This window comes from Vespa crabro, chromosome 21 (genome assembly GCF_910589235.1).
Source record: "Vespa crabro chromosome 21, iyVesCrab1.2, whole genome shotgun sequence".
In the NCBI taxonomy this organism is placed as follows: domain Eukaryota; kingdom Metazoa; phylum Arthropoda; class Insecta; order Hymenoptera; family Vespidae; genus Vespa; species Vespa crabro.
In genome coordinates, this window is record NC_060975.1 from 1,055,391 (window position 1) to 1,072,821 (window position 17,431).

Sequence of the window (17,431 nt, forward strand, 5' to 3'; positions counted from 1 at the left end):
GAGAAAAAAAGGAAAAAAGAATAAACATAAAAAAAAAAGAAATAATAATAATAAATAAAAATAAACATAAATATAAAGGAACCCGATATAGGCTAAAGAGAAATCCATCCCTGAGTTTGAAAGACTATGTGGGGGTTGGCACGCCGCAAGGGGTGACTTCGCGGTAGGACGACGACTGGTGGGAGTTCGAGGAAGGGAAGAGAAGAGAAGAGAAGAGTAGTGAAGAGAAGAGAAGAGGAGGAGGAGAACAAGAAGGTTTAGATGAAGGTGGAGGAGGAGAACGAGGAGGAGGAAGAGGAGAAAGGGGACGAGTGGAAAGCTCTCGGTGGAGGGGTGTTCGGTGGAGTTGAATCAACGCGGGGGTGTATGGGGGAATTAGCGGATGGCCGTGGACAATGTGGGGGATACTTTCTCATATCAAGTATGGCCGCCATCGTGGCACGATGGCCAAAACAATAGTAAGTAGTCCGAGCCTTAGGCGTCCGTTCTTCTTCCCCGTAATTTTCCTTCCCCTTCGACCCTTTATATAGTTTCGTTCATACTGATTTTTCTACTCCTTTTCTTTTCTATATCCATCATCTTTCTTCTTCTTCTTTTTCTTCTACTTCCGTCCTCTTTTTATTTTTCTTCCCTTTCTTTTTCTTCCCTTTAATCTTCTTTTCTTTCTCTCTACGAGAACTTCTCCGAAGATTCCCATTCTTTCTTTTCGTCTTTCAGTGCGGAGTAGTGAAAGTAAAGTGCCGCGTTATCATCGGAGTTCTTCTTCATACTTGTCGCGTCTACGTGATAAACGAGAGATCTTGATCTCTCGAATGATCGACAAATGGATAAGAGTAAAGACGAGCTGCTGTCAATCCTAAGTAACGACGATTGCCTTGGGCCGATTCACGTGGAGGACTCGACCGAGCTGATCGCGATCACGGTGAGTGATTCTCTCTCACTCTCTCTGTACATATATATATATATATATATATATATATATATATATATATATATCTTGCTTTATCGACGGCCTTCTCACGTTTAACTATTCCAAAAATAATGGTTGGTTCTTAATGTGTCGTGCAATTAACGAAACACAGCTGCCGTTCGTGGTTATCTTGTATCGCGTATAAACTGACGTGAGAAATTATCCGCCTAATGACGTCGGATCTGCGATATTCTAGTTGATCTCTCTCTCTCTCTCTCTCTCTCTCTCTCTCTCTCTATCTATCTATCTATCTCTCTCTCCTTAAATATTTTTCTTCCAGTCGTTGATACGTTTACACGCTCGAGAGACCGATAAAAAGGGAAAAAAAGAAAAAGATAAAAACAAACAGAAAAAAAAAGAAAAAAAAAAAAAGGAAAAGGAAAGAATTCGAATAATTCGAACGAACATATATCTTACAATACGACGAACGAATTTTCTTTTTAAAATATTTGTTATATCAGGCCCATTTTTCTTCTTCTTTTTCTTCTCTTTTCTTTACATCGTCCTTTTTACATTTTCTCTCCCTTCCCCCTCTCCTCTCTCTCTCTCTCTCTCTCTCTCTTTCTCTCTTTCTCTTGTCTTTCAAATAGAAACTCTTTATCTCCGTAGGAACGTAACGATACCGTGCCGTTAGCCATTTGTGAATCGACTAAAAGACCGAGCAGTCGGTACTACTATACCTCCCGGTTTACTCCCGACGTCTTTTGCATGCGAATACTCCACGTGGTTCATCTGACGACACGCATTGCGCAGATCCAACCTTCCTTCGATCCCCACTTACATAGTCCTCTCTCTCTCTCTCTCTCTTTATATATATATATATATATATATATATATATATATATATACATATACATAACACTCTAGAAACGTTATACATCTTTGGTAGAAATGCGACACTATTCCATTTATACGTTGCTTACTCTTATTTACGAATCTCGAATCTCGAATGCATATTAACACGCGAAGGCCCATCCGTTTTGTTCTACGAGGGAACGAAAGGAACGGGCGGGGGGAGGAGAGAGAGAGAGAGAGAGAGAGAGAGAGAAAGGATGAGCCACGTGTCGTCGTTTCTTACAATGCCGCGCGCATTTCTATCTTGATTTTTGTTTTTTTTTTTAATCGAGAAGAAAATTAAAGAAGAAAAAGAAAAAGAAAAAACGAGAAGAAGAAGAAGAAGAAGAAGAAGAAACAAAAATCGATTCTTTTTACTTCTTCTAATCGCGAATATAAAAAAAAAAAAAAAAACCATACAGGAGCATTCTCTTTTCTTTTCTTTTCTTTCTCGTTTTTTTTTTTGTTTTCATTCTTTATCGTTGTGTTCTTTTTTATATATATTGAAAACTTCGTTCTTACGTGCAATATAACGGGAATGATTTAATTAAGTTATAAATATTTATGGGCATTGGAATATTAACGATATAAATTTCTCATTAAATTATCTAATTCAAATGAATTATATTCAACTTCGAGAATATTTTTTCTTTCTCCCTATCAATAGCAAGCCATATGCTTTCTTTATTTCTCTATCGTTTCGTTTCGTTTCTTTTTTTTTTTTTTTTTCTTTCAATTGGACCATCAAGATATCGCGAGAATCGAGAGAATCGATTGAAGAGAACAAGCGGCGCATCGCCCGAAATAATATTTGTGATATTGATAATTTTTCGTTGGGTGGTTTTTTTCTTTCCAATTTTTTTTTATCCTTTTCTTTTTTTCCTTTTTTTTTTTTTTGGGAAAACATGAAATTCAAAATGGGTGATGAACGCGGATAAATTTTCAGGACTTCTGTTGCTGTTGCTGTTGCTGCTGCTGCTGCTGCTGCTGCTGCGATGATATTTGTCTTGTTTACGAGAAGACTTATGCGCGTGTGCGAAGCACCGACCGAAGTTCGCTGCTCGATCAATAGGCCTCTACTGAAATCACACATAAACGCAGCACTCACTCCCACGCACACGTACGTCCGTCCATAGTAACGCACACATTTTTACGCGCGCGATCTCCGTCAAACTATCTAAGCTTCTTCTCCTCTCTCTTTCGACTTTTCCCGAGGCCAGGTCCCCCATTCTCTTTTCCACAAACTTTCGGAGTAAAATGTTGTATAGGCCTTAAAGTTTATCGATTAAAAAAGAAAAGAAATATATATATATATATATATATATATAATTTTTTTTTTTGAATTTGTACAATAATATCTCTTTCGTCCTTCCTTCATCTTTAAAATGATTAACGAAACGATAAAAACGTGAAATGATTATTTACGATCGATAAAATTGCTTCTGATTTAATTATTTTCCACGACAAAGGACAATCTGCAATTAGATAAAATTAAATTGAAAGATTGTAGGTAGGTATGTCTTAAAAAAAATAAAAGATACAAAAAATAAAAGCATACAAGTAAATAGACGTACGAACAATTCTTTTTAAATCGATAATAACAAAAAAAAAAAAATATATATATATATATATATATAAATATAAAAAACAAGCAATAAAAATTTTTCTATGAATCATGATAATCGTGAGAAAGACAAGGTCTGTCTAAATTATACTACTAATTCACGAATAGGCATGATTATTTTATTTCGATCGTCATTTAGGTGCACACACGTATATGTACAGGGTACACACACGCGGCATACACGTGAAATAGGACAGAGAACAGCTGTGAAAATAATTTCTCGTTACGCGACTATTATTATTATTATTATTATTCGAAGCTTATAACTGTTTTAGTTGCGATTAATGACTTTAGCGAAATTATAATATATCGTATATTCTATTTATACTGATTGTACGTTAACGCACTAAATAACAACTAATGGATTTGAAGTTGGTGTAAAACGATGACTGAGCTTGAATCGAATGATAAACTGTTTTCTTCACGACGTTTCGTATCCTTCGAACGAAAAGCTCCATCATAAAGCTTCGATCTTTGTCTCTCTCTCTCGCTCTCTCTCGCTCTCTCTCTCTTTCTATCCTATAACATGTTTTTCTCGACACCCTTTCGAAAGGACAACGCAGAACCCTAGTCTCCCCATTTTCGCTATCATTCATCCAATTCCAACTATGTACAGCGTTCTACGTTTTCATGATATATATATATATATATATATATATATATATATATATATATATAAAATGTGTATACATATGCGTGTGTGTGTGTGTATAGATATAGTATATAGCGAGAGAACTGAACGCGAACATACGGGCGTATTTATACGTATTTTTGGAAAATCTGTCAAACGTTACGTGGAAATGCGGGTTTTGCAACACCGACAAAATTCACCCCTCCTACTTTTCCCTTTTTTTTTTCCTTATTTTTCCCTTTTTCCCCCACCCTCTTCTTTCTTTCTTTCAACCACCCATCAACCCTCACGTAATCCAATTTTCTTTCTAACAGCACGCGAATCTTCAAATTTCTAATAACATCTATCGCGTCTGGCTTTATTTTCTATCTTTCTTTTTTTTTTCTTTTCTTTCTCTTTCTTGTTCTTCAATTGTTATTTGAGTTATTTTATTTTCATTCTTATTTATTTATCCATCTTTGTGATATATTATTGTCGAATCTTTATAAGAAAAAACAAACAAAAAAAAAAACAAAAAGAAAAAAAAACGATATAATAATTCTTTATGACGTGTAAGCATCGAAGAAATTAGTTTCAAAATTGAATATAAAAATTCTTTTCTTAAACGAATTCCGTTCGCGTCCGTGTGCTTAGACACGACGAAATTATTATCAGAGAGCTTATCGATATTAAAAATATTAAAATCTCATAATATTAAATAACACTGAGATAATTTCCCAATAAGTAAGTCCTAAAAAATAGGAAAGAAAAAGAAAACGAAAAAAAGAAAAAAGAAAAGAAGAAGAAGAAGAAGAAGACAAAAAAATTTCATAAAAATTTGAACAATCCATCCAACATAGAGATTCCAATAAAATATTGGACAACGATAGAAAACGAATTATTATTATTAAACAATACGTATAGAATGACGTAAAAAAGAAAAAAAAAAAAAAAATAAATAAATAAATAAATGTACATCTGTATCAATATAGAAATATAAAAATAGATAGATAAATGGATAGATAGATAAAATAGATTTGTTTAATAGATGACTCAGATGATCCGTAGAAATGATCTATCCAGTAAAAGGAGAAAAACACGAGGTCTTCTCCCTCGTGAATTAAGGGGTGGGGATAGGAACGTTCGAAGGTGGAAGGGAATAGAGAACGGTGCGACGGGCCCTTCATAGGGCACGCGTTCTATACCAAACAGTAACCTAGGAGAATTCGTGGGGACTTAAGCGAAACAGGGCACGCGACGACTACCTGATTCCTCCTATTTCATCTCCTAAGGAAAAAAAGAAATAAGAAAGACACCGTCGTCTTCCCTCTCTCTCTCTCTCTCTCTCTCTCTCTCTCTCTCTCTCTCTCTCTCTCTCTCTCTCTCTCTATTTCTTTCTTCCTTTCTTTTTATAATTCTTCCCATCCTTGAGAATTTCATCGAATATTATTCTCCTTCCGCCAAGCGAACTCATAAATTCAAGGACACTCGTGACATTTTTTTTGTGTTCTCCCTTACACACACACACACACACACACACGCACGCACGCACGCATACAAAAAAAAAAATATATATATATATATATGCCACATCTCTTCCCTTCTTCTTTTTCGAAAGATAAAGAAGCCACGTGCCAATAACGTTATCCCATCGTCTTTCAGCGGCCCTTTAAGGACCCTTCGAGTCTATCCACACACCTCCGATATCTAAACGTTCCTACAAATTCTTTTGGCCAAGTGTCACACATGGAACACCTAGAGCCAACTTACCGTACGATCACTCGCGTGATTCTAAGTGCCGATGTGCTGTGTTCAAGGTGATCCCTTGTGTTCTACGAGAGACGAACTCGATCGATCGGTTATGAAACGGAGACGTTACAAGTGTCGCGGAAATAAGCCAACACTTTTTAGGTAAGGAATTATGTTCGAAAACTCAAAAAAAAAAAAAAAAAGAAAAAAAAAAGAAAAGGGGAAAAAATAAAGAAGAAGAAACAAAGCAAAAGGAAAGAAATAAGGGAAACAAAAAAGGAACAAAAAAGTCCCAATGTTAATAACGCATAAAAAAATGATAGTTATCTTCTGTCTAGTCGTGGTTTTTACTTTTCTTCTGTTTTGTTCTTTCTCTCCTTCTTTTTTTTTTTTTTGTTTGTTTTTTTTCTTCTTCCTTTTTTCCTTTCTTTTCTTTTTTTTTTTTTTTTTTATTCTCTTTTTTCTGTCAACACGTCGGAAAAGTTACACCGAAGTTCATAATTGCGAAGGAATTTAAAGAAGATCCAACGTCAATTTTTTCTAATCGTATAAACAATTACAGTGTCATTGTGCTCGCGCGTGTACGTAAAGGTATGTGTGTGTGTGTGTGTGTGTGTGTCTCGTGCGCGTTCCTCTTCTGTTTATCTTATTCAGTTTCGTGCGCGTTCAATGACAATTTCGTGGATAAAAAGAGCCAAAAAAAAAAAAGAAAGAAAGAAAGAAAGAGAGAGAAACAAAAAAGAAGCAGAAAAAGAAGAAAGAAAAACATACGAAAAAGAAAAAAAGAAAGGAAAAAAGACGAGAAAGAAAGAGAGAAAGAAAAGAAGTATACGATAGAAGTTTGATTTTAGTTCGATCAGTGGTATCTATCAATTATTCCGAAAGTTTTCGATAAAACCCTCTCCCACTCCACCCGTATAATTCTATGTCTTTCTATCTTTCTCTTATTATTCAAGGACAATAGAAGAGAAGATAGGAGAGCATGGTTCTCTCTTTTGGTAAGGGGTCAATGCACTCTTGGTATAGCCTATGAGGATAGACACAAAAGACGAGTAATACTGCTCGTCGTTCTGAATTAGTAATTACCACGTTTCTGAAATGCATATTCGTACTATCCTCCGAATTCGTCCCCAGGAAAGTATGCGAGGGGTGGGTGTATATATATATATATATATGTATACATATATATATATATATGAGTCATGTGCGCTCCCCGAAACGTCTCCCTTTTTCAACCGCATGTCCATCGAGCATAGGGCGTACCGTCGCGCACGTCTCTTTCGCCAAATTTCTTCTTCCTTTCTCACCCTTCGAAGCAGTAGTACGAAATGCCCCGTTACTCCTAGTTCTCTCTCTCTCTCTCTCTCTCTCTCTCTTACTACTCAGGCCCTTAAATCATCCCTCCTGTCCAACTAAAATCGTTAATATCCTTCGAAATTAATATCGTCGTATCCAAAATGTTTAGCGGTGTTCGAGGTTTCGAAGAATATTTTCAAACGTTCAAGACATTTATCATCAAAGATACCTGCTTAAACATCGCGATCCACGTATGGAGATATGATTTTACCTTTTCTCTCTCTCTCTCTCTCTCTCTCTCTCTCTCTCTTGATCGAGATAATCAACGACAAGTTTCTTATATATCGATAGATATATGTATAGGATGATCTTTTGGAAAATGTTCGATTATTTTGAACGTATTATTAGGATCGTGAAAGAAAAAAAGTAATCGACGATTACAAAGAGAAAAAGGAAAGAGAAGAAAAGATAAAGTAAGAGAGAGAGAAAAGTAGAGGAATTTTGATAAAAGTTTGTACGATTAAATTACATGAGTTTCTCTGTCGACAGAGGGAGAAGATCTGACGTGGAACGAGAGAGGGAACTCTTTGGTAAGAGTCAACATGTCGTCGACGATGGCACAGGAGACGACGATATCGGATCTCACGGAACTAGACAGCGACGGAGGCTCGAGTTCGGAGGAACGAGATTTGAGAAAACGTCTTCGCGGAGACGCTGATTTTGCTGGACCGAAGAAGAGACGAAAGCAAACGACACCGGTAAGATTTTCATCGTCCTTGATGAACGAACTACAGGAGGAGTCGAACGAAGACGAGGAGGATGATGATGATGAGGAGGAGGAGGAAGAGGAGGAGGAGGAAGGAGAATTGGACGTTGACAGCGAAGGTAAGCTGTCTTCGAGATCACCGAGTCGTCATCATCACCACCTTCATCATCATCATCACCATCTTCATCATCATCATCATCCTTCGATAAAAGATGAAAATCTAAACAACGAATTTCGTTGTCAGTATTGCGGTCAATTTCTCGATAGCAAGGAAACGTTGAACGTACATTTGGATAATGAGCACGGTGCGGCGACTAATCAAACGACTAATCATCTATTACAAAACAGATCATCCTCGGCCGTGATAAAATTGGAAGGATCGAACGATCATCAATCGGAAAGTCCCGTCAATCTATTGACCGTAAAAAATTTCGCATCTTCCTGGTTGAATCAGCAACAACAAAACGTCCAATCGCAAACGCATATACAATCGCAAAACGACGAGCCATGGCCAGGGCCATCGAGTCAATTGGCAATGAGCAATCATTTGCAAGCGTTAACCGGATTCCCAGGTGCTCTGGGCTCGTATCTTCCTCTACCGACATTTCCATTGCATGCCGATCCAACGCATATCCCAAGAACGTCCATACCTTCCGCTCCCGTTAGGATCTTTAATCCTGAGGCTTATTGCGATTTATGCAACAAAGAATTTTGTAACAAGTATTTCTTAAAAACGCACAAGGCCAACAAGCACGGTATTTACGTCGATTCGCCGGGACCTAATACGACCAACGATAATAATAGTGCCAACGTCCTTCCATCGCAAATATTCCCGAGCGGTGGTTTTACAAGTACGTCGATTAAATTGGAACCGCCGGCTACGCCGCCGATGCCAAGCGTTCCGTGCGACGTATGTCAAAAACGTTTCAAGAACGACGAATCTATGAGAAAGCACAAGCAAAAGATTCACAACGAGTTGATCGAGCAAACGGCCGATCAATCTTTGCCTGCTTCGCAAAGCGAAGATGACAGGGAGACACCGCGCAGTAGTCCTGGCGGCATAGAGACCCTGTTCAAGCAAGAATTTGGCATCGAGCAAGAGGATACGACGTTTATGCCAGCACCTAGACACCTCTCACCCCAATCGATCCAACAAGCTCGAGACTCGGGATTCAATGCCGATCGTCTTCGTCGTTTAGGCGTTATCAATCCCGAAGCATTCTGCGAGATTTGTTGCAAGGAATATTGCAACAAATATTTCCTTCGTACGCACAAAATGAAGAGACACGGTATAATCGTACATGACAACGAAAAATCACCTAGCAATCCCGCGGCGGCGCTCACCTGGCATCAAGTACAAACTAGTCCCCTTAATTTGATAGTGGCCGAGTCTGGCAATGGATCGGAATCGAACGATCGTACAAACGACGATTACGAGTGTAAACCTTGCGGCATACGCTTTCAGACCGTCGGCCTTTATCAGGCACACTCTAGGAAAATCCATGAAAACGAGGAACAACAATCGCCGAAACAAGAATTCGATCAGGACACGTCCGACCAACGTACCGATTCCATTTCCGAAGATCTTCAAAAACTTCAGACGATGATCCTGCAATTGAATGGTCTGGAATCTAACATAGGAAAGGGATTACAATCCTGTAACATATGCGGGAGAGAGTGCGAATCTAGAACATCTTTGAGAATTCACATGGCGACCGAGCATTCTCACGTCACGGAGAATCCGTCGCAATCGCCGATTCCAGATAAATCATGCGAATCAGGAAATACAGGGATCGTAGCTTTTTGTACACTTTGCGAGAAGGATTACGTAAGTCAAGAAGCTTTGAAGAAGCATATTGTCGAGGAACATCAGGCAACGATACCAAATCCATTGTCTCAAGTACCTCCTCCTCCTCCTCCTGCTATTGGTTCTACCGTTATTAATACGAATACTTTGATCAATTCTACATCGAGTACCACGACGATACCAACGAGCGGCAATCAAACGCAAACGGAAAAAAAGATCACCTCGATGACGCCAACCTCGAGTTATTGCGAAATTTGTAACAAAGAATTGTGTAATAAATATTTCATGAAGACCCATATGCAAAGGATGCATGGAATAGAAATAGAAAATGGCGCTCAAATTGGTGGTGTTATATGTAACATCTGTAACAAGGAACTCTGTAGTAAATATTTCTTAAGAGTTCACAAACATAATACGCATGGTATCGTCGACGAAAATGCTACTACCTCGTCCTCGGCCAAACAGGAGGCTTACGATGCCTCGAGCTCCGAGGATTCGGCTTTGAAGCCGGAACAATTGGGTGACCTAAGTCATCGATATTTTACACATTTCACCGAGGTCTGTCCGATTTGTAGCCGTAGGTTTCGCAGTATAAAATGGCTCAAGGCACATCTGTTGGGAGATCATGGGAAAATCGGTATCGATAAGTGGCGCGATATGGAACAACAATATCAAGCCACAACGAGGAACGCTAATAGATCTGGTAATAATAATTCGAAAAATGTTCAACAAGTCTCGAATCTTAAAATACCGAATGGCTACGAGCTGAGCCAACAAAATAAGACGACCGATTTAAGCAGTAACATTGGTAATCAAGTATTGTCGAATTTATTTGGTTCTACCTCGGACGATCAACAAATGAAAAATTATCGTTGCAGTTATTGCAATTTTTCGACGACAATTTTACCATTTTTATTCCTACACGAGAGATCCCACGTTAACGCCCAAGAAAGCATAGACACCGACAATACTCTCCAATGTCCAATATGTTCTCAAGGATTCCATCAGCCTGAACAATTGCATCAACATTTGCTAACCAGACATCAATTTCCGGCACTGCTAACGCAGTTTCAAACGCCCATACTTGGAAATCCAAACATTGATCAGGAAAAGGTTAGTAACGATCCGAAGGATTTGAGATCGGAGGAATCGAAGGACGATAATGTAAACAGGAATCAGATTAATCCAACGATGAGTCAGAATCTTGTCCCCGTTCCCGAACAAATAAGAAATCAAAGAAATCAAGAGGACAATGCCGTACAGGTGACTCCCCATGGTGCTTACAAGTGTGCTCAATGCGGATACGCGACTACGAATCTTAACAGAATTAAAAAACACGTTAGAAAGGATCACACTGCGATCGGTGATCCAACGGACAGCGTAATAGCCGAACTTAGCAAAACTTTGAAGGACGTTGCTAATAGGCACAAATTGCCAGCCTGTTACGCAATGCCACAGGACATCAACGTCGGTGATAAAACAATAATGCAACCATTCCTGATAGACGAACAACAGGATCCATCGTTGCATAACACCGACGAATCCAATTCAGAAAAACGATTTATGCCAGCTCTCGTTTATCTACCTGTTAAATCACGAATTAGCAGTGCACTGACCGCGTCCTTCACTCTCACACCTGCCTAAGAGGAAAGAAAAAGAAAAAGGAAAAAAAAAAGTATCTGACTCCATCCTATCTAACAAATGTCTAAGAAAGAAAAGAGGAAGAAGGATGCAATTAGTTCTCTGCGCCTGCGATCTGAAGCACGTGGTATCGGTTCCTATCTACTACTACTACTACACTACTACTACTACTACTACTACTACTACTACCAAGTAAGACGACATCGAAGATGTTGAGATTTTTATATCAAATACTTTTTAATAATAGCTCTGATCTGCCTTTCATGAAGTTTTTATATAGTACATCCGTTTATATTACTCTGTTGTTTTTCTTTTTCTTTTTTCTCTCTCTCTCTCTCTCTCTCTCTCTTTTTTTGCATTTCTTTTTTACTTTTTTACTTTTTTCTTTTTCTTTTTTTTTTTTTTTTTTTTTTTTTTTGATATACATATATATATACATAGAACAACATCCTTTCTTTAATCAATTCGATTTCTCGTGAATAATCTGTGATGATTCGATAGATAGAGAAAAAAGAGAAGGAGAAGAGGAGAAAGAGAAGGAAAAGAAAAAGAAAATAATAATAATAACAACAATAATAATAATAATAATAATAATAATAATAATAATAATAATAATAATAATAACAACAATAACGTCAAACGAATAAAATAATAACAATCTCGCTAAATTCCAATTATCGTCATTATTAGCACCGGGGTAGTAATTTAAAGGATATTTTTTCTTTTTTGCTATCAACAAACGCGAGAGCACGTTTTATTTATTCAGTGGTTTTTCATTGCGACGTCATATCCGGTTATCGAAGGGAGGAGGAGGAGGAGTGGGTGGAATTGACGAGGGGGGAAAGAAAAAAAACGGAAGGAGAAAAGAAAAAGAGAAAGAAAGAAGTACGACAAAACAGAAAATGACGGACACGTAGATTTCTCTTTTACATCCTTGGCCCGAACATTTCTTTTTTCTTTTTTTCTTTTTTTTTCTTATGAGAGATATGTATGTAAATTACACGTAGTAACGTAGGGAAGCACATCTCGCGTTTAAAAGCCACGTTGTTATATTGTAAATATACTTACACTATCAATTATATAAAAAATGGGTGATCGACAAAGTTCCTATTTTCAATGCGACGGGCCTCCAAAGAAACGGAAATAAAAATGAAGAAAAAAATAACAAAAAAAAAAGTAAATAATAATAATAATAATAATAATAATAATAATAATAATAATAATAATAATAATAAAGAAAAAAGAAAAAAAATAAAAGTAAAAGGAAAGAAAGCGTTATTATACGCGAATTACATACTACACATCTTTTTTCGATGTATGTACGTACGTATGCATGTATGTATGTATGTATGTATGTATGCATGCATGTATGAGTCTAAGATATATGTGTATGTACGCTTTCATTTTCACGTCTATACTCTCTCAAGTACATACCTAAATATTATTTTCTTTGTTCCTCCTTTTCGATTAATTATTAATGAATTAATTATTCGAACGAGAAATCGATTCTGAAATCGATGCGTTGAGAAAAGGGAAAGAAAAAGGAAAAGAAAATAAAAAAAAAAAAAAAAAGAAGAAAAGAAAGGAGGAAAGAAGACAGAAAAAAGAAAAAAGGGAATAATAATTCGATTGAAAGATCGACTTCGATCGGTATTTCAAATATTGTATCGAGACGTGTTATCGTAATTTACTTTTGCGATTTTTCCTAGTCAATATTTTATATATAAATTTATCTGTAAGCAAAGATTGAACGATAAAAGATTGCGGAAAGAGATTTAAAGAGGTATTTATTAATATACAAATAGATTTTTCGTAAAAATATGAAGAAGAAGAAGAGAAGGAAGATGAAGAATGAATGAAAGAAAGAGAGCAGAGTTAAATAAGAAAAAAAAACAAAAAAAAAGAAGGAAACTAATATCGTCGTAATAACCACAGATGAGAAGCAAATATAAGAAGAAAAGAAAAATGAAACAACAATTACAACAACAACAATAACAACGAGATAATATAACAAATATGAATGAGAATTTGTCGATTTTATAATTGAACGTGAACGATTATAATGATATAATGTTTAGATATCAACAAAGAAATGAGGAAGAAAAAGAAGAGAGAAGAAAAAGAAAGTAAAAAAAATTGAGAAAAAAGATGGCCAACAACAAACTCAGGGCGGACACAGTATAACCCGCAACAAAAAGTACAATCGTATACACAGCCAACGCATCTCGCATAGAATTAAATAAAATAAAATAAAATAAAATAAAATAAAATAAAATAAAAGGAAGAAAGAAAAAAAAAATAAAATAAAATAAAATAAAAGAGTACTACTACTTTAAAATAAATATATAGCGCTATTGTAGGATTTTCGTATGTGGCACGGTTTATCAAATTTAATCATTTTAATGCTCTCTCAATATTAAAGAAAATATTAAAAAAAAAAAAAAAAAAAAAAAAAAAAAAAAAAAAAAAAAAATGAGGAAAGGATAGAGAGAGAAAGAGAGAAAGAGAAAAAAAAACCTAGCCGATTCGATGAATCCCATAAACAATTTACCAACGCCTTTATGGGTAACAAAAAAAAAAAGAAAACCGAAAGTCTCTTAAACCGTAAATTTTACATAGTCTCTAGTCTTTTAATACCAAAAACTCTCTACCGTTCTGAATCGTAGTACGGTATAGAAGAGAGAGAAAGAAAAAGAAAAAGAGAAAATAATAGAGAAAGAAGATTAGAAAGAAATATGAAGAAACTTATAGTTCATCCATGAAAAGCTGTTTTCAAACTCGTGCCTTGCAGCTTGAAAAACTAAAAATCAAAATTTTTGAAGATTCTATATTATTAATATATTACACTGACATAAACGAAAGAGAGAGAGAGAGAAAGAGAGAGAAAGAGAGAAAGAGAGAAAGAGAGAACAGAAAAAGAAAAGGATAAGAAAACAAAAAAAAGAGCGAGAGAAAGGATAAGTCCCTCCTTCTAATAATCTCTATCCCTGTATAAAAATAAAATAGATATCTAATAGAAATCTAAGAACTAAATCGACGACGAGTATATATCCTCTACTAGTGGCCGATTTTTCTTCGAGACTGCCTTTTTTTTTCGTTTTTCTTTTTTCTTTTTTTTTTTTTTTTTTCTTTTTTTTTAAGAAAGATAAAAAGATAAGGAAAAAAAGAAAAGAAAGAGATACAATAAAAAATGTACTCGGTTATACAATGTGGGTTCCGAATTGCCATTCTCACTCGTACACTTTGCAGATGCTTAATATTTCATTAGAGGGTGAGTTTAAAAAAAAATTTTTTTTTTCCCTCGTTATAACGACGATAAACGAGCAACCACTATAGCTAGGCTCTATGCAGTTCGATCGAAAGGCTCGAAGGGACAGCTGTTCTCTCTCTCGGAGTGACCACACGATAATCGGCCACAGCACACAAACGTGTGTTCCGTCTAACCTCACCTTTAGCTCTCGAAATACGTTTCTCTTGCACCGGTCTCTCTATGCGTTTTACCTTTCTATCCCTCTTCGGTGAACAAACATGCACGATGCATTTCCGTTTTTCGATGCACGCCTACAAGACGTTAAAAGCTCTTCCATTCTTTCTATATATCTCATACGTACATATGTACATATACATTTATATACATAAATTTTTGTTTGATTGTTCATTTGTTTCTTATTTCTATCATATAACTTTCTATTATATTTTCTCAAATGACAAACAAGCAATTAATTAATTAATTAATTAATAATGGAGCTCATAGATTCGACAAATTGAAATTTATTATCAAATATGTTTTGTTACGTCAACAATAATTTATATATATACATATATATATATATATATATATATACATACATATATCTCTAAAAGAAATATATATATATATGTGTGTGTATAGATATATTAATGAGATCATTGATATTCCTTGATATTCTATACTCTTTTATGAGAAAAGTCATAAAGATATCGAGAGCAGCTGGAACCTCGAAGCCTGGGTCATTAAGCAGGATATATTCCAAAAGCTTTCATTGAAAAATTCATCCGAATTAGTATGCGTGCACGCGTACATTAACATATTTTTCGGGGGAGAGAAGAAACATCGGCCATTACGGAGGCATTCATAGAGAAATATAGAGAGAAAGAGAGATAACGTGAGAAGGGAGAGAAGAAGAGAGTGTGTGAGAGAGAGAGAGAGAGAGAGAGAGAAAAAGAGAGAGAAAAAGAGAGAGAAAGAAAATAAGACAGAGAGAGAGAGAGAGAAATGGCACGGAGGCCCATTTTCTGGGCCGTGGATTCAAACGATTTCGCATCTGGACCCTTTGTCAGAAGGTCAGAGAGGAAAGGTCATGACCTTGGCGGGGATTTTCTGGAAAAAGTCCAAGAGAAACGATCGAAAATGAAGGAGGGTGAAGGGAAGAAGGACTCGATTTCCCTTCTCTCTCTTCTACTCCTCTTTTTGTCCATTTTTCTCGCCCCAACTTCCGCCTCTCTCTCTCTCTCTCTCTCTCTCCCCCCTCACTCTCTTTTCTTTTTCTATACGATAACATGCAAAATGCACGCGTCCATGTAAATGGGCACCCTCTTAATTGCATCCCATGGAAATATGCGTATTGTGCACTTAATGGCCCGTGCACGAGAGAGAAAGAGAGAGAAAGAAAGAGAGAAAAAGTCGGCGAGGGTCGTCGTATCTTTTAATTGCACCAACGACTCACGCTCGACATTTTATTATTATAAATCGGGTGGCACTTCCCAAGCTCGTCGTGCTCATCTCCTATGCGCATCGTCGATTCTTCGATCGATAAACTATTTCTTTTTTCTTTTTTCTTTTTCTTTTTCTTTTTTTTATTTCTTTTCACGTTCGTTTCGTGTTTTAAATTTCTTTAAATGTCCACTTTCATTACGTAAAATCTAAATTGACACAATTTATCGTCATTGGATTTCAATATGCTCATTGATAAAACGAACATAGATATTTTTTTGCAATGTGGCAAACAAAAGATTTCTAAGAAAAGAAAGAAGGACAAGAAAAATATTCTTTAAGATTCGTGAGATAATTTAAACGATTAATTTCTTCAATTATTTTAGGACAATTTATTATCAGATATATCTATTTTTATTTCTATCTCCATTTTCATTTCTATATAAAAATCTTTTATGCAACTTTTCTGACAAAATATCGACTATTTCATTCAATTTCTTATTACGGACGTATACGTCATCGATAGACGTCAAAATCGTCGATATGACGCATACGAGAAAAATCACGACGACTCGACGGAAAATCCAAATACATTATTATACCCGATATTCTCAGCATTGCCTTCACTAACATAATTGAGCGCAGAATCAAATTTTATCCGTAATTTAAAGTGAAAAAAAAAAAACAGTATATTATGAGATCATGAATCTTATATATACATATATATATATATATACATATACACATATATAAATATACATATATGTATGTAGATAAATAGTATACTTGTATATGCACGTGCACTTGTGTAAAAACAACATGTGTACGTACATATATATACATATATACACACTTACTATAAAAAATCCTAGTTCTCTAAGTTTATTTCGTAAGGGATAAATGTGCGAAAAAAATGGTAATATACAATATATACGATCTGTATTATATTATTATTATTATTATTATTATTATTATTATTATTATTATTATTATTACTAATATTACTATTAATATTAATGTAGTGTAAAAAAAAAAGAGAAGAAAAGAAAAACCGATTAAGTATTTTGCGAGATTAGGAGAAAATTCGATTAGCACATCTAGTCATTTTGGAGAGACGATTTAAGATTCCTATTGCCTGATCTAGTCCAACGACACCGTCTAATTTTTTTGCACTTATCGTTATCAATATTTATTCGCAAATATTATTTTAAAACGCTCTCTAAATTATATAAATTATATTTTCGTTTGTAAAAGATATATTTTATAAGGATCACTTTTTTCCCTCAATTTGTTTACGTTTATTATTTTTCTTACTTTATTTATTTATTTATTTATTTATTTATTTATTTCTTTTTCATTTTTTTCTTGTACATATTTAACTCTTTCGTTCGTCTTCCTACCTTAATTATTACTATTATTTATTTATATGCACGGAACGATT

At 35.5% G+C, this 17,431-nt stretch overlaps 2 protein-coding genes across 4 annotated transcripts in view; one reads left to right on the forward strand and one right to left on the reverse strand.

Annotated features, from left to right (window-relative positions):
* LOC124431500 (Down syndrome cell adhesion molecule-like protein Dscam2) overlaps positions 1–17,431 on the reverse strand; it is a 201,271-nt gene that overhangs the window by 157,022 nt on the left and 26,818 nt on the right. The gene's annotated exons all lie outside the window — the stretch shown is intronic.
* On the forward strand, positions 65–13,779 carry LOC124431502 (zinc finger protein 521). 2 transcript variants are annotated; one of them, XM_046979498.1, is made up of 3 exons: positions 65–458; positions 718–922; positions 7,633–13,779. In XM_046979498.1, the coding sequence occupies exon 3, from the start codon at positions 7,686–7,688 to the stop codon at positions 11,298–11,300; it is 3,615 nt and encodes a 1,204-aa protein (XP_046835454.1). In that variant the 5' UTR covers positions 65–458; positions 718–922; positions 7,633–7,685; the 3' UTR covers positions 11,301–13,779. The 2 variants fall into 2 exon arrangements, with proteins under 2 accessions (XP_046835454.1, XP_046835455.1); XM_046979499.1 differs by lacking the exons at positions 65–458; positions 718–922 and adding an exon at positions 5,254–5,949.

Bases quoted from the DNA above. Each gene is read 5' to 3' on its own strand.
- LOC124431502 (XM_046979498.1), top strand. From the start codon at position 7,686: ATGTCGTCGACGATGGCACAGGAGACGACGATATCGGATCTCACGGAA.